The sequence below is a fragment of the Nematostella vectensis genome, chromosome 3, assembly GCF_932526225.1.
Source record: "Nematostella vectensis chromosome 3, jaNemVect1.1, whole genome shotgun sequence".
Classification (NCBI taxonomy): Eukaryota; Metazoa; Cnidaria; class Anthozoa; order Actiniaria; family Edwardsiidae; genus Nematostella; species Nematostella vectensis.
The window spans coordinates 14,805,386-14,827,639 of record NC_064036.1 but is presented as its reverse complement, the minus strand read 5'-3'; the positions used below and the strand labels follow the sequence as shown (position 1 = coordinate 14,827,639).

The 22,254-nt window shown below is 43.5% G+C and overlaps 1 protein-coding gene across 1 annotated transcript; it reads right to left on the bottom strand.

The window, feature by feature from the left end:
• Positions 1-1,590: 1,590 nt before the first annotated feature.
• Positions 1,591-21,851, bottom strand: LOC116604809. Its single transcript, XM_032367711.2, has 12 exons — positions 21,726-21,851; positions 16,572-16,789; positions 16,113-16,325; positions 14,753-14,907; positions 13,637-13,822; positions 13,301-13,499; positions 6,605-6,756; positions 6,095-6,196; positions 5,523-5,663; positions 2,972-3,268; positions 2,354-2,519; positions 1,591-1,725 (listed from the first exon to the last, which is right to left on the bottom strand). The coding sequence occupies exons 1-12, from the start codon at positions 21,791-21,793 to the stop codon at positions 1,679-1,681; spliced, it is 1,944 nt and encodes a 647-aa protein (XP_032223602.1). The 5' UTR covers positions 21,794-21,851; the 3' UTR covers positions 1,591-1,678.
• Between the last annotated feature and the right edge of the window lie 403 nt (positions 21,852-22,254).

Genomic DNA, 22,254 nt, shown 5'->3' with positions numbered 1-22,254 from the left:
GTGTCGGCAGTCAGCGAAACGCGGTGTAACGACAATCAGAAATAAGCGTGAGCTATATTAATTTCTTCATTTATTTCCTTTAAACAAAGTGACCTCTCGAGTTTCTTATTTTTACTCAATTAGGGGGGCGGGGGGTTGATCCTAGCGAGGATTCGGGCTGCCAAAGGCTTCGAGTTATCAAGGTTTGGATAGCGAGGGTTCGGGCTACCAAAGGCTTCGAGTAATCAAGGTTCGGATAGCGAGGGTACGGGCTGCCAAAGGCTACGAGTTATCAAGGTTCGGATAGCGAGGGTTCGGGCTGCCAAAGGCTTCGAGTTATCAAGGTTCGGATAGCGAGGGTTCGGGCTGCCAAAGGCTTCGAGATATAAAGGTCCGGATAGCGAGGGTTCGGGCTGCCAAAGGCTTCGAGTTATCAAGGTTCGGATAGCGAGGGTTCGGGCTGCCAAAGGCTTCGAGTTATCAAGTTTCGGATAGCGAGGGTTCGGGCTGCCAAAGGCTTCGAGTTATTAAGGTTCGGATAGCGAGGGTACGGGCTGCAAAAGGCTTCAAGTTATCAAGGTTCGGATAGCGAGGGTTCGGGCTGCCAAAGGCTTCGAGTTATCAAGGGTTCGGATAGCGAGGGTTCGGGCTGCCAAAGGCTTCGAGTTATCAAGGTTCGGATAGCGAGGGTTCGGGCTGCAAAAGGCTTCGAGTTATCAAGGTTAGGATAGCGAGGGTTCCGCTACCAAAGGGTTCGGGTTACCGAGGGTTAGGATAGCGAGGGTTCGGGCTACCAAGGGTTCGAGTTACAGAGGATTCGGGTTACCTAATCCTACCAAAGGGCTACCAAATGGTTCGGGCTACCAAAAGGTATCCGGCATCCCCCCTCCCCTCATGTGGGCACGCGCCTGCATAGACCACGTGACTGCTACAAGCGTGACTGTCTGCGTTCACTCCAAAAACATTTCATGTAATTGTGTTGTTGGCAAGTTTCGTAAGAGATAGATTTAGAACACTCAGACAAACAGAATTAGGAAAGGGTCATTATTTAACCGGGAGGAGGGGGCTGCTATGTTTGTGGGGAGGGCTGCAAGTTTTCTAGGGAGATCCCCAGACCTCCTAAAATTAAATAAATAGATATGATGGGACTCTTGCCTGCACTTTCATGAATTCCGTTTAGCTTGGCGCTTCTATTTGTTTTATCTTTTGTCGCTTAGGGATTCGTATCATTCCTCCCCAACTTTCCATGCTGAGGGGTACCCCCTCAGCATGTGCCGTTTTCTAAATATTTCCTGCTCGGAGGTAATATTCTGTACCTGTATAGCTTTTTCATTCTCTTTCGTGAAATAGTGCTCCGAACCCGAATTAGTGCTCAGCGCAATCGGCAATCAGCGCAGCCGTATGTAAAGAGTATCGCATGACTAGACTATAATTTTAATAAAGTAACCTATACGACCGAAATTGTACATGAACGAAGTTAATGGATTTATCTTTTTTGTCCTGGGCCTTAATTTATGGTCGCCTTTTTGGGGCAGGGTGACCAACCGGGCACATTTGCAAATTATGTGTATTGTAATTGTGACAAGATTTGATGAAAATGTGCATATGCTGTTTTCAAGTTATTTACTGTATTTTATTTTCTATTCAACAATGAGTCTGTCTAATTTCTAGCAGGCTCGACTTTAGATTATAGAAGGATTCATTCTTCTTTATCTGAAGTGGTATTCTTGCGCTTCGGTTTGTCGCCTGAAAGAGAACAAAAATAGGTATATTGTTGTTCCATATTCCCCGCAATCAACGGTTTCTGGGTAGCCCAGGGGATATGGATGATTTGGAGGAGAATAAAATATAAAAGAAAGATTTGAGGGGAATTGGATTTCAAACAATTTGAGAGCAAGAGTCAAGAGCAACAGTTTGAGTGGAGTTGAAGGGCGAGAAAGGTTTTAGTGGAGTTGAGAGTAACAGTTTGAGGGGAATTGAGGAGATAAGGACGCCTTAAGGGGTGCCGAGGGCCGATTTCAGGGGCGATCTACCTTTTCGCTAAAGGAGGCGGGGGGGTTGAGCCCAAGGGGGGGGTTTAAACCCCCTAAACCCTCCCCTAGATCCGCTACTGGATTTAAGGATAATTGAGGTGATAAGGACGGTTTGAGGGGAGTTGAGGGTAACATTTTGAGGGTATGAGGACGGCGTGAGGGGAGTTGAGAGTGAAGGTTTCAGGGAAATTGAGGGGAGGATACAGTTTAAGGTAAAGGTAGCGGTAAGGTCCGAAGGGCGGCGAAAAAAGGGTTTTTCGTGGCATTTAAAGGGGGAAGGGGTTTGAGTTAGGAATGTGAAGGTAGAAGTGAATGTAGGGTGTGGTGTCAACAATTCTTACCTGAAGGACAGACCACTTCCTTCACTTTAGCAAGGTCAAACCCGAGTATACTCGCTACTTGCTTGTTGTCTCCGTCAAGAAGCTCCCTTAAATTACACACTTGTTCTACCTGCTTTGGATTCAAACCCTCCTCCGGACAGTCTTCGAGAAGTGGCATGATGACATCCTTAACAGAAACAGGAATAAATCAGTGATCTTCTACAGAGTAAATATGGTAAGTTTTAACTGTGAGATGTATCACCAAACGTTAGCATGTCTGATAAATAACTTTGCTGAGCATTATGGCTGGTCAAATAGCAGGGTAGATATCAATTCTTCAGCCACTATTTCTTGAGTATCTTCTTTATTTTCGCGAAGCTTCCAGCATACTCTAGCCCACATCTAGCTAATACTGGTGATGTTCAAATTGTATGATCCCCCAAAAGCTAAACTGAAGTATATATAATTATATATAGTTCGTGTAAAATATACCAAAAAACTGGAATTCGACTCAAATTTTCGTCTATAATAAGACTTCTTCAGGGCAGACTGTATTGTATTTATTCTTCTGTTTCAAGAACACGACTATTTGGGCTTTTTGTATTAATTCGTTTAAAATATATAGCTACCGCTCCCTACCTTGTCAATCTCCATTTCTGCGGCGATATCTTCTGCAGTTTGGCCATTACTCTTTTTCATGCATGCTAAGCTTTTCGTCGTCGGATTGTTCACCCTACAAACGGGGCTTAGATTCTCTTTCTTCATTACGGTCTCAAGTTTTGTCTTCAGGGTTTCTTTAGTCACGTAGAAAGCGCCTATTTTTCTCTCGCATCTTCTTGCCTCGCTCCCAAACAATGAGGTAGCATCAGAGTATAGTTCATCAAATGATTTTGTTCCATCTCGACAACCATTTAGAATAGAGGTGAGCATCTTCACCTGGAGTAGGGAAAAAAAAGACAAAGTGATAGTTTATCAGAAGATCTACTCAAAATAACTAACCAGCTAACAGAGTCCCAAGCGAAGAAAATGGACAATTCCAGGAATTTCATTTACATGATGCATAAACTGTTTAGAGAAGAGTTTATTGGGAAAGATTCAAAGCGTAATGGCCTGTCCAAACAAGAAGACATGTCGAGCGCAACATGTAGCCACCCAGAGAGACATTTTCATGTCGCGCTCTACAAAAATTATTAAAATATCTAATTTCGGTCATCGTGTCGATTTGGGTTTCCTGTGGAACAAGCTGCCGCCATCTTGGAAACAAAATCTCCCGTCCCCTCCCCCGATGCGCAATTAGTAGTCTATGCGTTGCCTTTCCAGCTTTTTTTTTCAGCGATTTTGACGGACTTTGTGGAAACCAAGATTTGGGCTACCTTTGGCAGTCAGCGATACAAAGAGGCCATGATTTTTCGCACTTGCCCTGTGTTTACGATAATGTTGAAAGCTTTTTCTTCAATTAATACCGCGAATACGATGGCGATATCAAATAATTATTTGGTAAGTATGACGACTTATTATCCGATGTTTTACGGATTTTGCTTTCGAAGTTTGTCAATTGATGATAAAACAAAACGAATAAGCGATTAACTTGAAGAGGATAATCAAACTAGCTAACTAGCCCCTAAATAGCCCAAACCCATCACCTGATGTAAGCTTTGTTTACATATACAGCGAAATAACCTTTTATTAAGGGCAGACAAGCCATCCAAATTCCTAAAATGGCGGGTAAAAATGATAAGCACTTGGTAGATCTCTGTGTTATCTTATTCATACAGGGAAATGTTAAATAACTCTGAATAATCTCATTTGCCTGCCCCGCACATATCAGAAATATTTTTTTATATTATCGATACCTGGTTTGCAGTATTTTATGTTTTGGGTTTATTTTTCCACAGCAATGTGCAGTCCAGAACTATTATAAATGCAAAACATTGCACCAGAAATAAGACAGAATTCATTGCTACATGATTTTAAACCAAAGCAAACAGCCATGGAGAAGACACACAGACTTTTCAGAAATCCGAGGGCTCAATTGAATACTGCAGTGTACTTTCTTTACAGAATTTTTTGAAGAGTGAAGCAGGAGATTATTAATACTGTATAGTACACTATACTTTAACACATGAACAGTAATCATTTCAATAGCTATTTTAATGGCCACCACTTAGATCCAAATAGTTACTGTGTATGCACAGACATACAGCTAGGGGTGGGAACAGGGGATGTGCCCCTCCCCACTCAACTACCAAAAGCAGCCTTTTTTAACTATACTTTTTTTCCAAAATAACTATGACTGCAAGTCCCCTCCCCAACTAATCAGATTGCGTGTTTTGATTATCAGACCTTCAATTGAATAATTTATTTTGTTTAATAAAATACTACAAGAAATTTGTTTTTGTTCCTTTTCTCTTATAAAACAAATAGAGAAAGCATGAAACAAAGGTTTAGTGATCAGCCAAGACAGTGGCTGCAACGAAAAGGGGGTGTTGTATAAATATGGCTTATGGATGGAAAATGTGCGAACTTCCCCAAGGCAAATCTATAAGAATATAGATTTTACTCTTTCAATGGAATGGCTATCTAATCTGAGCTCGAGCACTTTACTTCTAGTTAAAATATCTAATTTTTATTTCAAAATTTGCAAACCAGAGAAATTGGTGATTATGTTCGCCAAAGATCAGATCGATCGCTTTGAAGGGGCTTCTTAAGGGGTTTTAATTTAAACGCATTTTTAAAAACAGTTGCCCGCGAGAGACTTTAAAAGCGGCCAAATTTTCAAGAAATTAATTGAGGCTTAAGCGATTAAATGGATAACTACGTGTTCAGGGAATTGCTTAGTGAAATAATAATTCATGAATGATGAAAAACCTGGGAACATCTTCGCTATAAATTCTGCATTGAGATGATTCTTTCACAGGATTTTGCTCTAAACACAAAGACAGATAGTCGATACCACAACTCCGTACGAGTCGTGAGTTTATGCGAAAACAATTTTCAAGTGGCGGTCTGAAGTTCTAAGCATAAAACATCCAATCATCCAGTGAGAAGAACACAACGCATTTTCCGTAATCCGCGTCAAAACTCGAGAAAAGATATCGTATTTTTATGGTATAAACATATCCATTTATAAGATAAACGATGTTGTTATCTATTTGTCAAGGCAAGTCAGGCAAGGAGTGAAAAGGATTACCTTTTGTGTGTAACAGCTGAGAGTAAAAGGGATCTGCCTTAAACTTTTGATCAAGTTTATTTGGTGATCATACGTCTGGTTTGGGGAGATATCCGATGGCATATTTAATCTGTAGTTCTCGATTCCATTGGCGGCTTCGATCTGGTGAAACACGATTAAGATGATTTCAAAAGGATATAAACATTTGCAAGAACTATCCTCTCATTTCAAGCAACCACAGCATGTGAAGTCCCTTCCTTTCTTTTGTTTATAATTCAAGAAAGAAAAAAACAATAACTTAGAGTTGCCCAGCTCTACCCCTGGACAAATAAGGCCGTATATAACACATCATTGAGATTAGCCTCTGTCAGCCGCCTGTTGGTCATCCTAGCAAAATAGTAAGTGTGAAAATATCCTTTTTAATCGGCTGTTTTGAAAACGCATTTGCCTTATTTTCTATTTGATTAAGGCAAATAAAGCACAAAAGTTTGTTTTTGGATGGCTTTTGACACATAATGTGTCTTCCAATAAAACAACAACAGAAAAAAGGGGCTGACTATACGGATCTTAATCACAATTTCTCTTGTACTTACCAGTTCAGGTGTAGGATTAGTATTATCCACTACTTGCTTGATGTCTACTAGCAGCTTCATCAAGTCTTCCGCGACCAGTTCCTTTCGTACTTCCTCAAAAGCCTGTTGAATAAACAATAAATGCACGAGGACCTAATGAGTCACCTGCTTGTTTCCCGTGTTTTACAGGAATCATATAGAAAAAAACGGAATGTCATGATAAAAATCGAGTTTAATACATGGATAAAAACAATGTATGGCGTTTTCGTCGAGAAAAGACGACGTTTTCGTCGAGAGAAGACGAAAACAGTTGTTGGTGTGTCCGGCTTTTGTCAAGACCTTAAAAACAGTCCTTAATAACGAGGGAATAACTTTAAAAATACACTCTTATTATCTACATTACAAGGGCTTTAACTTAAGATGTATCCTGGTAGACAGAGAGGGCAGATCCTCGAATGTCTTCCATTTAATAAAGGTTATCTTTCTTTGTCATGCCCTAATAGGTACTATATTACTTTGCTGTATTTTTACCGAGTACATGATGTTCTTTGAAGTAGTGATATTCTTAATGGCTTCATCAAAGTTGGCTAGAGCTTTTGCAGTAAAGTCCCTCGCCTCCTTTGCATTATCTCGTCTTTTTTCGCATTCCTTAAGGGTAGAAATGATGGAATAAATTTCCATCCCTGAAATAAAGAAAACATAAATTTTAAGTCTGCGCAACAATTTGAATCAAGTTCAGTTAAACTTTTTCATCGGGATAGATGTTGTGGTACAGTGCGCGGTAGATGTTGTGGTGCAGTGCGCGGTAGATGTCGTGGTACAGTGCGCAATAGATTTTTGCTGTACAGTGCGCGGTAGATGTTGCTGTACAGTGCGCGGTAGATGTTGTGGTGCAGTGCGCGATAGATGTTGCTGTACAGTGCGCGGTAGATGTTGCTGTACAGTGCGCGGTAGATGTTGTGGTGCAGTGTGCGTAGATGTTGCGGTACAGTGCGCGGAAGATGTTGTGGTGCAGTGTGCGGTAGATGTTGCGGTACAGTGCGCGGTAGTGTGGTACAGTGCGCAATAGATTTTTGCTGTACAGTGCGAAATAGATTTTGCTGTACAGTGCGCGGTAGATGTTGCGGTACAGTGCGCGGTAGATGTTGCGGTACAGTGCGCGGTAGATGTTGTGGTGCAGTGCGCGGTAGATGTTGCTGTACAGTGCGCGGTAGATGTTGCGGTACAGTGCGCGGTAGATGTTGCGGTACAGTGCGCGGTAGATGTTGTGGTACAGTTCGCGGTAGATGTTGTGGTGCAGTGCGCGGTAGATGTTGCTGTACAGTGCGCGGTAGATGTTGTGGTACAGTGCGCGGTAGATGTTGCTGTACAGTGCGCGGTAGATGTTGTGGTACAGTGCGCGGTAGATATTGTGGTACAGTGCGCGGTGAAGATGTTGTGGTACAGTGCGCGGTAGATGTTGCTGTACAGTGCGCGGTAGATGTTGTGGTACAGTGCGCGGTAGATGTTGCGGTACAGTGCGCGGTAGATGTTGCGGTACAGTGCGCGGTAGATGTTGTGGTACAGTGCGCGGTAGATGTTGTGGTACAGTGCGCGGTAGATGTTGCTGTACAGTGCGCGGTAGATGTTGTGGTACAGTGCGCGGTAGATGTTGCTGTACAGTGCGCGGTAGATGTTGCGGTACAGTGCGCGGTAGATGTTGCGGTACAGTGCGCGGTAGATGTTGCTGTTCAGTGCGCGGTAGATGTTGCTGTTCAGTGCGCGGTAGATGTTGTGGTGCAGTGCGCGGTAGATGTTGTGGTGCAGTGCGCGGTAGATGTTGCTGTACAGTGCGCGGTAGATGTTGTGGTGCAGTGCGCGGTAGATGTTGTGGTGCAGTGCGCGTTAGATGTTGTGGTACAGTGCGTGGTAGATGTTGCGGTACAGTGCGTGGTAGATGTTGCGGTACAGTGCGCGGTAGATGTTGTGGTACAGTGCGCGATAGATGTTGCTGTACAGTGCGCGGTAGATGTTGTGGTACAATGCGCGGTAGATGTTGTGGTACAGTGCGCGGTAGATGTTGTGGTGCAGTGCGCGGTAGATGTTGCTGTACAGTGCGCGGTAGATGTTGCGGTACAGTGCGCGGTAGATGTTGCGGTACAGTGCGCGGTAGATGTTGCGGTACAGTGCGCGATAGATGTTGCTGTACAGTGCGCGGTAGATGTTGTGGTACAATGCGCGGTAGATGTTGCGGTACAGTGCGCGGTAGATGTTGTGGTACAGTGCGCGGTTGATGTTGTGGTACAGTGCGCGGTAGATGTTGTGGTACAGTGCGCGGTAGATGTTGCTGTACAGTGCGCGTTAGATGTTGCTGTACAGTGCGCGGTAGATGTTGTGGTACAGTGCGCGGTAGATGTTGTGGTACAGTGCGCGGTAGATGTTGTGGTGCAGTGCGCGGTAGATGTTGCTGTACAGTGCGCGGTAGATGTTGTGGTACAGTGCGCGGTAGATGTTGCTGTGCAGTGCGCGGTAGATGTTGCGGTACAGTGCGCGGTAGATGTTGTGGTACTGTGCGTGGTAGATATTGCGGTACAGTGCGTGGTAGATGTTGCGGTACAGTGCGCGATAGATGTTGCTGTACAGTGCGCGGTAGATGTTGTGGTGCAGTGCGCGGTAAAGATGTTGTGGTACAGTGCGCGGTAGATGTTGCGGTACAGTGCGCGGTAGTGTGGTACAGTGCGCAATAGATTTTTGCTGTACAGTGCGAAATAGATTTTGCTGTACAGTGCGCGGTAGATGTTGCGGTACAGTGCGCGGTAGATGTTGTGGTGCAGTGCGCGGTAGATGTTGCTGTACAGTGCGCGGTAGATGTTGCGGTACAGTGCGCGGTAGATGTTGCGGTACAGTGCGCGGTAGATGTTGTGGTACAGTGCGCGGTAGATGTTTTGGTGCAGTGCGCGGTAGATGTTGCTGTACAGTGCGCGGTAGATGTTGTGGTACAGTGCGCGGTAGATGTTGCTGAACAGTGCGCGGTAGATGTTGTGGTACAGTGCGCGGTAGATGTTGCGGTACAGTGCGCGGTAGATGTTGCGGTACAGTGCGCGGTAGATGTTGTGGTACAGTGCGCGGTAGATGTTGTGGTACAGTGCGCGGTAGATGTTGCTGTACAGTGCGCGGTAGATGTTGTGGTACAGTGCGCGGTAGATGTTGCTGTACAGTGCGCGGTAGATGTTGCGGTACAGTGCGCGGTAGATGTTGCGGTACAGTGCGCGGTAGATGTTGCTGTTCAGTGCGCGGTAGATGTTGCTGTTCAGTGCGCGGTAGATGTTGTGGTGCAGTGCGCGGTAGATGTTGTGGTGCAGTGCGCGGTAGATGTTGCTGTACAGTGCGCGGTAGATGTTGTGGTGCAGTGCGCGGTAGATGTTGTGGTGCAGTGCGCGTTAGATGTTGTGGTACAGTGCGTGGTAGATGTTGCGGTACATTGCGTGGTAGATGTTGCGGTACAGTGCGCGATAGATGTTGCTGTACAGTGCGCGGTAGATGTTGTGGTACAATGCGCGGTAGATGTTGCGGTACAGTGCGCGGTAGATGTTGTGGTACAGTGCGCGGTTGATGTTGTGGTACAGTGCGCGGTAGATGTTGCTGTACAGTGCGCGGTAGATGTTGTGGTACAGTGCGCGGTAGATGTTGTGGTACAGTGCGCGGTAGATGTTGCTGTACAGTGCGCGTTAGATGTTGCTGTACAGTGCGCGGTAGATGTTGTGGTACAGTGCGCGGTAGATGTTGTGGTACAGTGCGCGGTAGATGTTGTGGTGCAGTGCGCGGTAGATGTTGCTGTACAGTGCGCGGTAGATGTTGTGGTACAGTGCGCGGTAGATGTTGCTGTGCAGTGCGCGGTAGATGTTGCGGTACAGTGCGCGGTAGATGTTGTGGTACTGTGCGTGGTAGATATTGCGGTACAGTGCGTGGTAGATGTTGCGGTACAGTGCGCGATAGATGTTGCTGTACAGTGCGCGGTAGATGTTGTGGTGCAGTGCGCGGTGAAGATGTTGTGGTACAGTGCGCGGTAGATGTTGCGGTACAGTGCGCGGTAGATGTTGCTGTACAGTGCGCGGTAGATGTTGTGGTGCATTGCGCGGTAGATGTTGTGGTGCAGTGCGCGGTAGATGTTGTGGTACAGTGCGCGGTAGATGTTGTGGTACAGTGCGCGGTAGATGTTGTGGTGCAGTGCGCGGTTGATGTTGTGGTACAGTGCGCGGTAGATGTCGTGGTGCAGTGCGCGGTAGATGTTGCGGTACTGTGCGCGGTAGATGTTGTGGTACAGTGCGCGATAGATGTTGCTGTACAGTGCGCGGTAGATGTTGTGGTACAGTGCGCGGTAGATGTTGCGGTACAGTGCGCGGTAGATGTTGTGGTACAGTGCGCGGTTGATGTTGTGGTACAGTGCGCGGTAGATGTTGCTGTACAGTGCGCGGTAGATGTTGTGGTACAGTGCGCGGTAGATGTTGTGGTACAGTGCGCGGTAGATGTTGCTGTACAGTGCGCGTTAGATGTTGCTGTACAGTGCGCGGTAGATGTTGTGGTACAGTGCGCGGTAGATGTTGTGGTACAGTGCGCGGTAGATGTTGTGGTGCAGTGCGCGGTAGATGTTGCTGTACAGTGCGCGGTAGATGTTGTGGTACAGTGCGCGGTAGATGTTGTGGTACAGTGCGTGGTAGATGTTGCGGTACAGTGCGTGGTAGATGTTGCGGTACAGTGCGCGATAGATGTTGCTGTACAGTGCGCGGTAGATGTTGTGGTACAATGCGCGGTAGATGTTGCGGTACAGTGCGCGGTAGATGTTGTGGTACAGTGCGCGGTTGATGTTGTGGTACAGTGCGCGGTAGATGTTGCTGTACAGTGCGCGGTAGATGTTGTGGTACAGTGCGCGGTAGATGTTGTGGTACAGTGCGCGGTAGATGTTGCTGTACAGTGCGCGTTAGATGTTGCTGTACAGTGCGCGGTAGATGTTGTGGTACAGTGCGCGGTAGATGTTGTGGTACAGTGCGCGGTAGATGTTGTGGTGCAGTGCGCGATAGATGTTGCTGTACAGTGCGCGGTAGATGTTGTGGTACAGTGCGCGGTAGATGTTGCTGTGCAGTGCGCGGTAGATGTTGCGGTACAGTGCGCGGTAGATGTTGTGGTACTGTGCGTGGTAGATATTGCGGTACAGTGCGTGGTAGATGTTGCGGTACAGTGCGCGATAGATGTTGCTGTACAGTGCGCGGTAGATGTTGTGGTGCAGTGCGCGGTAGATGTTGTGGTACAGTGCGCGGTAGATGTTGTGGTACAGTGCGCGGTAGATGTTGTGGTGCAGTGCGCGGTTGATGTTGTGGTACAGTGCGCGGTAGATGTCGTGGTGCAGTGCGCGGTAGATGTTGCGGTACTGTGCGCGGTAGATGTTGTGGTACAGTGCGCGATAGATGTTGCTGTACAGTGCGCGGTAGATGTTGTGGTACAGTGCGCGGTAGATGTTGCGGTACAGTGCGCGGTAGATGTTGTGGTACAGTGCGCGGTTGATGTTGTGGTACAGTGCGCGGTAGATGTTGCTGTACAGTGCGCGGTAGATGTTGTGGTACAGTGCGCGGTAGATGTTGTGGTACAGTGCGCGGTAGATGTTGCTGTACAGTGCGCGTTAGATGTTGCTGTACAGTGCGCGGTAGATGTTGTGGTACAGTGCGCGGTAGATGTTGTGGTACAGTGCGCGGTAGATGTTGTGGTGCAGTGCGCGGTAGATGTTGCTGTACAGTGCGCGGTAGATGTTGTGGTACAGTGCGCGGTAGATGTTGCTGTGCAGTGCGCGGTAGATGTTGCGGTACAGTGCGCGGTAGATGTTGTGGTACTGTGCGTGGTAGATATTGCGGTACAGTGCGTGGTAGATGTTGCGGTACAGTGCGCGATAGATGTTGCTGTACAGTGCGCGGTAGATGTTGTGGTGCAGTGCGCGGTGAAGATGTTGTGGTACAGTGCGCGGTAGATGTTGCGGTACAGTGCGCGGTAGATGTTGCGGTACTGTGCGCGGTAGATGTTGTGGTGCAGTGCGCGGTAGATGTTGTGGTACAGTGCGCGGTAGATGTTGTGGTGCAGTGCGCGGTAGATGTTGTGGTGCAGTGCGCGGTAGATGTTGTGGTGCAGTGCGCGGTAGATGTTGTGGTGCAGTGCGCGGTAGATGTTGTGGTGCAGTGCGCGGTAGATGTTGTGGTGCAGTGCGCGGTAGATGTTGTGGTACAGTGCGCGGTAGATGTTGTGGTACAGTGCGCGGTAGATGTTGTGGTGCAGTGCGCGGTTGATGTTGTGGTACAGTGCGCGGTAGATGTCGTGGTGCAGTGCGCGGTAGATGTTGCGGTACAGTGCGCGGTAGATGTTGTGGTACAGTGCGCGATAGATGTTGTGGTACAGTGCGCGGTAGATGTTGCTGTACAGTGCGCGGTAGATGTTGTGGTGCAGTGCGCGGTAGATGTTGTGGTACAGTGCGCGGTAGATGTTGTGGTACAGTGCGCGGTAGATGTTGTGGTACAGTGCCCGGTAGATGTTGTGGTGCAGTGCGCGGTAGATGTTGTGGTACAGTGCGTGGTAGATGTTGCGGTACAGTGCGCGGTAGATGTTGCTGTACAGTGCGCGGTAGATGTTGCGGTACAGTGCGCGGTAGATGTTGTGGTACAGTGCGCGGTAGATGTTGTGGTGCAGTGCGCGGTAGATGTTGTGGTGCAGTGCGCGGTGAAGATGTTGTGGTGCAGTGCGCGGTTAAGATGTTGTGGTGCAGTGCGCTCTAGATGTTGCTGTGCAGTGCGCGGTAGATGTTGTGGTACAGTGGGCGGTAGATGTTGTGGTGCAGTGCGCGGTAGATGTTGCGGTACAGTGCGCGGTAGATGTTGTGGTGCAGTGCGCGGTAGATGTTGCGGTACAGTGCGCGGTAGATGTTGTGGTGCAGTGCGCGGTAGATGTTGTGGTACAGTGCGCGGTAGATGTTGTGGTGCAGTGCGCGGTAGATGTTGTGGTGCAGTGCGCGGTAGATGTTGTGGTACAGTGCGCGGTAGATGTTGTGGTACAGTGCGCGGTAGATGTTGTGGTGCAGTGCGCGGTGAAGATGTTGTGGTGCAGTGCGCGTTAGATGTTGCTGTACAGTGCGCGGTAGATGTTGTGGTGCAGTGCGCGGTAGATGTTGTGGTACAGCCCGAGGTGGATGTTTTAAAGAAGTTCGATTCTTACCTGAGGAAAAGAAACCTAGTGCAATGCCAAATGCTTTGCCAAGACCCTTAACGATTTTGATCGACCTGGCGAACTTGGTATTCAGTGTGTTCTTTATTTGTCTGTACGCGGTTTTGAAACTTGTGATCAAGTTTGTTTTCCGTTTTGCAATTTTAGCGTCAGGGGATGTCTTGAGTCGGATGGCATTTCTTCTCTCGAGCTACGATTCACAAATAAACAAGTAATTGATATAAGGATTTCTGAAACAATGTAAACGAAATTTCATCCTATAATACAATTGATTCAAGCCTTTGATTTCTAGCCTGCAGTGTTGATAAAAGGTTTTTGTAGACATACCTTGAAAACCTCCTTCTGAGCTCTATTTTTCTTGGCGTATTTGTAGGTTGCGAATCCACCGCTGACTAAAAGTCCTAATAGGGGGAAACCGATATTCATGGCGTTGTCAATGGCTGATTCATACATGTCGGATACTTGAAGGTAATCCAGTTCCTCCTTGGTGTTGTTCTTTGCCTTGATGGCATCCTATAAGAAAAATAGGATTGATGCACGGTGGTGTCTTGAAATAACTCATTTACAAAATAATAATTTGGAGGCTTGGGTTTGATTTCATACTTTTCCGACTGAATAATTTAAAACTAATGGGAGGAGGGGAAATCATCATGGATAATTTTTAAGTTGAGAAAATTCTTTAAAATAGCTTATAACCAATTAAAGAAGAGGGCGGTTGGCAGGCAAGCTTATGCATCTATCTATTCGCAGTTTGTGAATTTGAGAGAGATTTGTAAAATCTTAACGTAAAGTCATTCACTTTCAAACATATTGAAGGTGACTGGTTAGAAAACGCGGCGTTCACGTCACATTAACCCTATGACCAGGCTCGAGCGTACCGTACAAGTGGAGTAGACAAAGCATCGTTATTTCTATCAATATCGCACTTAGAATTTTCAAACTCTACAGTATTGATGCAGATTCGGACAAATGCCTTTTTATTTTGCTTGCCATGGGAATGCTACTGAGGTTGTTCGATAGAATGCTCTATTCTCTATAAAATTTTAACGTCGCTCGACGATAGCGATATTTTAAAAACACACAAAATTATAAAAAACAAATATTAAAAAGATTTGTAAAAAGATAGCAGAGTTTCAAAGAAATCAGTAAGCGGTATTTTTGTGATCGTGATCACGTGAGGGGGTGTTTAGTTAACATTTTTATGTTGGATGTCTCCTTCGGCGTTTGCCGGGCCTGCTAACCAACTCTCCTTTGTCTCTTTGTCACTCTCTTTTGTCTCTTTGTCACTTTGTCTTAAATAAACGTTCAAGGATTTTGCCAACATAATGCACAAATGTATTTAAAATTTTTGCACTTTTATGATGGTCACAAAAACAAAATGATGGGTCCTTTCTTCTGAGATCGAAATAACTTGAGTCCAAACAAGTAAATACGGATGCCTACCATGATATTCTTCTCTTCGTTGTTCAATGTAGTTTCAATATTAGGATTTATGCTTTCCAAGTAGAGATCCTGCTCTCTGTTAATATCCATCAATTCGTCGTACAATTCAGAGTACTTATCGATGTTATTTTCGACCCAGACTTGAAGATTTTTAGCTGCAAAAAATAAATTTTGCCTTTTAGTCACCATAAACCTGCTGAGGGACTCCCCTAAAAACATAGAAAACTTATAGGATATCACTTTGGGTGTGGTGTGGTCGAACCCTAAAACACTAAAACACAAACACAATTTCAGTTTTTTTTCTGAATTGTCTCTTTTTCTGACTGAATTCATGTCCAGTATTTATCAGTATGTGATGATCCACTAAGTGTGTAAAGGTTGGCGAAAGCTAGGGCTAGCCGATTATTCTGGTTTTTTAAATAGTTTTAGACATCAAAAGAATTTTTTAAAAAATTCGGGCATTGTAGAGTAAAAACTGCGATTTTTTGAATTTTCAAACAGTGAAAAAAACAAATAGTTACATTTTTTTTTTCGTGCGAAGTGAAATTGAGTTTTTCTTGAAGACAGCACCGACTAGTGCAATTGCCTCAACGTGAGTTGCCTGATTCTTATTTAGCATTCACTAGATAAGGCCCCCGGATGGTCCCCCGAAATTTCGATGTGCTTGCAGTTTTCGGCTAATGCTCGCGCAAATTTTTTTCGCTTATAAATGCTCGGGCTCGCATAAAAAAACGGGGTACTCGCAAGCTCGCAAGTGCTCGCCAAAAACCATTCGGGGGCCCTAAAGAGGAATGGATATGGAATTAAATCAGGTTTGATCAGGCCTTTTGGAAACTGCGTGTTTTCATTTGCACTTTCATTTTATATTTGACATATGACCCATTTTAAAGAAAAAGAATTTTAGATAATTTTGAACGAATCTATAGCTTTTAGAAGTGCCAGAAAAAAGTTTAAGTCATTTTTCGAGAATAATCCGTCTAGGCCTAGCGGAAGCGAAAAAAAAAAAAAAAACACCCCATAAGGGATATCAGATATTAGAGTTTTATATCCTAAAAGATTGGACGATTACCCCGTCACTTTAATGGATAATCTTTCACCAGGCCGTTAAAGAGTAAGCCATGTATTTGTTATTGTTTTATTTCAATATTGGAAGACAGATTATAAAATAATATTGAAATAAACACATCAAACAAAGTTTAAACTTTATTGACTAAATTCAGTTGAAGATATCGCAATGGAAGATCCAGAAAAGCCGATGGAAAAGAGTGCTTACTTATACTTGGTGTTTTGCTAAGCCGAAATATGGCGACTGACCTGGAGCGTTAATGGTAAATAACGTTAGCATTTCTGTAAGCCATACCTTGCAGCTGTAAGTTGTCTGCCAGGACGCTTTTCTCTTCTACCTGAGTTTTCAAGTTATTAAACTCGTCGCGATATTCACAGGCTTCTGGAAAACGCCCACAACAGCCTTCTATGGCTTGATAGATACCGAAGGCAAGGCTGGCCAAAGAAGTAGCGGCATTGGTAAACTGCGATCCGCACTTGACGACTTTATAGACATTCTTGATCCAGGCTGATATAGAATGGTGTTTTTATTAGTGAGAATAAGGTCTTTTTTTTGGAATTCTAATATAGAAACTTCTTGGCTGATTCGTAAGCGATGAAGTTGCTTTGTTGCGGCCATAAGCCGGAAGCGCGTGCCGCCCAAAAAGTCATGTGATTTCCTAGTCCAAATCGCCTAAATTGTATAAGATTAAATATAAAATGTAATAAAATTAACTAAATTAGATGCGGAAATTCGGATAAGTCTATTACTGACCAGCAGTTCTTTTCATTGTAGACGACTGAGTTTTTGGGGGTTGCGGCACAAGGTTGCTTCCAGTTTCTTGGTCATTAGCCATATCCTCGCTCTCCAAGAATTCCCGGTCGCTGAGGAAGCCATTCGGCGCGAGTTTGGCAAAGTGTGCGGGACCAAACTCTTGCAGCAGAACCAGCAAACAGAGAAACAACGCTCTTCGGGACGACGCTCGCGCCATTCTTGGGCAATCAGATACATTTTTCAGTCATTTGATGTTTAAAAATAATTTTAGGTGAGAAGAGGGCTGGATAAATAACATTTCTGTTATTCCTCGTTGCCGACTTTTGAGGAAGTCTGGTAAATTCGTCGGACTAGTAAATTCGAGCATTTCTTTCGTGTTTCCCAATCTAGTCACAAATTATCAATGACAGCTGTTTTGAGTGTTTTGTGTTTTCTGGGAGGATTTTTACTTTTGGCACGTTGTAAAAAACGATATCTAGAGATAGAGCGTCTAGAAATAAGCGCCTCCCCCGTATACAAGTATCTCGCAAACCTTTCATTCTCTGGCTCTATTCTGCCGTTTCATCCGAGGCAGAGGTGGACGGAAGTAGATGCATCAAAGAACTTTTTACTTCCGTTAGCATAATAATAAGCGAATCGCGCCAGCCCTTGCTTTTTTTGCTCGCACTGAGACACGCGGGAAAAACTCTTCAAAGAAAAATATGTAAGTCTTACACTTCTCTTTGTTTCTACAAGTTGTCTTTTATTCGAAATTTTCTATGAAATATATTTTTTTCCTTTTTTTAAACATATTCCTGTGCCTATGCTCTGAATCCTTGCGTATGAGGAAAATGCGAAATAATATTATCAACAATCAAAACTGTTATTACCAGCTGACGATGTCGAATGCCGAAGCCATTTTCAAAGATTTTGCCGGTTCTATTGCCGTTGAGTTTTTGAAAGGTGACGTCACGCTTTAAAACCACTTCCGTTCATCTCATTTCCGTCCACCTCTGCTCAAGACGCAAGACGCTAACGGCAGAAACTTTAGCGAGAGTTTCATCCCTTGTCTCTTTTTACTAGGTATCTCGTGACACGGAAGCATTTCGCAGTCGAGAAGGCCGTTGGAACGCTAACCAATGAGAGAGCGCCAGAAAGCAACGGGCGCCGAAAAAGTAGACAAGAGATACAAACGTACACACGCACTAAAAATAATCAACAACGCAAAGCTAAAAAAACAACTCTAACTTTATTCAAAGCGTAGAGGTGAGCTCCCTGTGTTAGGGACGAAGTTTATGATATTTGACGGGGGAAGTGAATCCGTGACCAACCCTAGTCAATTCTTCTTTCCCATTTTTGGCGAAAAAGATAAAATAAAAAAAGGAAAAAAACTGATATTCTGTCGATTTTGAAACACATAAAAATGCATTTTTTTCTATCAAATTTAATGGTTCAAAAAAGGTCTGGCTTTTCAAAATTGTGCAAAAGAAAGGGGAATTAATTTTTCTCTAGCTTTTCTTCGATTTTATCGCCTCAAAAAGGCATCATTTTGCTACACGTTTATTAACAAAAATGTTAATAAACTTTAAATTACTTAAGTTTTTTTTTCATTTTGTGGTAACGAAGAAATTAAAGTTACGGTCCACTTCTGGCGATTCACCTTACTTAACAACAAACAACGGGCTAGTTTTTGTGCGTTTTTGGGGTCTTGAGACGTCCTTGAGGCGTCTTTTAAACTCCAATAAAACTCACCAAGAAATAGAAAATATATTTAAAGGTTTCCCAGATTTTCAGATTTTCCTTGTATCACAGCCCTAACCGGAAAATATGATTGATCTAGCACTCAGTGGATCACCTGGAAGACACTGTTTTGCATATACAATCTAGAGACAAAAATAGACTTGTTACGCTAACTGTTAATTGTCAGCGAGGGTACATTGTAAAAAAAAAATTTCTGATGATCTTGAACCTCGAGATGTTCTTGGCATGTCTTTAAATTTTTGGAAAATCTCAGGCTGAACGTTGTGATGAAATGTTTCTATAAAAATAGAAGTAAGCTAGTCTATTCAAGGGGCGGAAGCAACGCAAGGGATAGCCTGATATTCAGCCGATCGAAGAATTTTCGCCTTTAGACGGTTTAGTATAGGTCACATGGTGGCGGGGCAAACAATCAGCCTAGAGGTGGTGGTGGCGAGTATAAAATAATAACGATAATAAATACTAACATTTTATAATTCAATAAGGATTTTGTTACGAGGGTCCTAGTATGTTCTGTTAATGGGGGTAGCCGGGGATCGTTCACGCTGGGCAAGGCCGTAACCAGGAATTTTCTTTGGAGGGTGCGAAATCCGAAAAAGTGCACCTAAATTATCCGGGATGAGGGATGGGAGGGCGGGGGGGGGGGGGATGTGTGTGTAGGGTGTAAGTTTTTCTGATTAAAATCTGACCACCTTCGAAAGAACAAAACGCGATCTAGAATTCCTTTTTTATCTAATTTGCTTATGCTTTATGGTTTTGTCTACAAAAAGCACGTATGTTGCTAACTGGAAGTGGTTTTACCGCCGTTGTGTGTGTGTGTGTGTGTGGGGGGGGAGTTGTTTGGATGTTAAGGAAGGCAAGTAGTGAAGGAACATCTCTATCCCTGAAAGTTGACGAAGTGAGTCCTTAAGCCCCGTGCAAACTGCGCCTGCCAGCTTGCTGGCGAGCAAGAATTCGCCAGCAATATGCTGGCAGATGCTGACGCAGTTTGCACGGGGCTTTACTAAACCAACCTATAGCACTGCCGATAATTATTCTCGTACTAAGTTACAGTCTTTTCTTAAATGTTGCTCGATTTATACCAATTGTTTTAATAAACAGATGTAAAGGTCAGGATGTAAAGAAAAGATGATCGGGTGTTGACTTTGGGAAAACATAAATAATCTTATATCTTATACGCTAAGAAAAAACTGTGTGCCATCTCTCAAGGATAAAAGAAGGAACTAGAAAACTCAAGAACCACACGAATGACAATCCCTAGCTAATAGGGGGTACCAGGAATGGTTCCCACTTTCAAATGATCTGGCAACGAGAAGCCGCAATTCAACGATTTTTCTAAGCGAGAGAAAGCACTCGCAAACGCGCCATTTTTGGAGCTCTCCACAGAGACCCTCCCCCCCCCCCCCAAAAAAAAAGGAAACTGCCACAATAATATCGATTAAATACTTAAATATTTATGGGATAAAAACTGATTGTAAAAAAAACTTTCAACTTCAATTTGTTGTTAGATTCAGTTCTGATATCCTGTCGGTCTATGTTTTCTTCGTAAATATGACTAAGTACGATAAAATAAATCTCAAGGTTAAGGCTCGTCTACACGAGCAAATTTTATGTGGCTAATGTGTATGTGGCAATTTTTATTTGCTCGTGTAGAAATGCATTTGTCGAAACACCAACACGTTAGGTTTTTTTGGCAAACAAAAATTTGTTAAATATCAAAATTTGTCGGTGTGGACAAGACGCAACATAAAATGTGGCAAATATTTTGAATTCAGTAGACCCCAGTCTCAACCATTTGCGCATCCAAACATGGTGGCCTCCAGGAAAGGATGGACAGATAAACTTGTTTCCTTATTGTTACCGTAAGAAGTTATGAAATCCATCGAGGTCCATTATTCTTAATTCTTCAACAAGATTAGTCGCTGGTACCTGTGCTTCTCTACGACTTTGACTTTTCCAAGCCTTCAACCAACATTTTCTCGTTTTAATTTTCCAATTTTATATATCATGATAACAGCGGCTATTGCTGCAGCATTTCTTCTCATTCGTCGTGTTCGTGTCATGGGCGCCATCTTTCTTTGTACCCTAGCCTTTATTTTGTATGCATCTCCGCTGTACAAAATCATTACTGACGCAAATTGACAACAAATATTTGTCCATCATTACACGAGCAAATAAAAATTGCCACATACATTTGCCACATAAAATTTGCTCGTGTAGACGGGCCTTTAGCCGTTCATACATAAGCATGGAAACGTATGGAACCCACCCACCAAAAACTGTAAATGATTAAATTCCTTCGAAATAAATAACAAGAACAAAATAAAAGAAAGAGTTTGACTATAGTATTATGCAACGTTAGGGCAATGTAACAGCGGTAAGATTAGGATAAGGGTAATCGTTAAACTGTTCTTTGTGCCTGTCCAATAAAAACTGGTTTTGCTAAACTTACGTGTCACAAACGAATTTTGTATAGATTGCAAATCCTTCATAACAATAATTTTAGATTTAAGCTAGTACAGTCGCCAAGATGAACTTATTGTAGACACTACAATAAGACTTTACTGCTTTCAATCTAAAATTTCATATCTCGAGATAGGAGGAGGAGCTGAGCAAGGTTGGAATTGTTATGCCGCCATTAGATATCTCAACAATTATCCTTGGGCTGGAAAAAACTCAACACAAAAAAATAATTTTGCTTTAGTAGTTTACAAACTTCTACTGTACAAAATAGAGAAAACGGAATAATTTCAACATTGCAGCAGTTTCAAAGAACCCTCAGCAGATATAAAAATATCGGTAGAAAAATAACGAAAAATGAGAAAAAAGAAATTTTAAAATATCAAAAGTAGGCAGTGTTAATTGAAATCTATTCGTAAAATTATGTCATTGCAGTACTTTTTTTACATGGGTTAGTCTTATTGTAGTATGCGTCGGAAATTGTAAAGAATTCTAAGGAAAATCATTAGATTTTTCAATGGACAAGGTTTTATTTAGCAAAACACTGCATTTTAAAGTATTTTAAAGATCAATTTTAAAAAAGGAAATAAGAAATTCCTCATTTTCCCTATTATTCAGCGGTTTTGCTGTTCGATTTTTTTCCCCGAAGGATGTGGCGCCTTTTTGTTCCAGTCTTTATTACTTCCTCGATTTTTTTTTATAGAATCAGCAACTTCCCTTGTCAAATATATCAAATGGTCCCTTCCTAAACCAAATCAAATCTTTTTCTGTGAATGCAAAAGGTGTAATAAATCAATTCATTGTATTTTTTAAGTTTACTTTCTTGTGTTTTACCTATTGGGCCTAGTTTTCCAATAATTAAGGGACAAATTTGGCATCTCGAATGCAATTAAACCCCATTTCCCTTGAAAGTTAAAATAAAGGGAACCGCTTTTTACAGAGAGCTCGCAACCTTACCTCTTCACAGCTGCTCTTTGTATTGGAATGTGGTAATTTGGTCGGGTGACAGACAGTCTTCTTCGCATACGTTCAAATATTTGCCAATTTGCAGGTCTGACAACCCCTTACATTCTGACATGTGATATCATAGTGTTAGACAACTTGGAACGTGCCCTTTTTTATGACGATGATCCGAAAAAGCGGATTTATGCCAGCGGAAGATAGATTTTCTTGCCCCAAGTCGAACTTGGATGTCAGGGTAGCGAGAGTTTTCCGGAAAGCAAAAAAATGAAAAAATGAAAAAAACAAAAATAAATAAAAATAAATGAAAAATAAATAAATTAATTAAAAACAATTTTGACTCATGGGTACTTAAGTACCAGGCAGTAAATCTTTACGCTCAAATTTTAATTGGTCTGCGTTTCGACATCACCGGCTTTTCTATGGTGAAATTCGGCGCTTAACAGGTATGGTCAGCGAGTTTGACAAAGATAAAGAGCATCTGTGAAGAGGTAATGTTGCTAACACTATCGATAAAAAGAGGTTC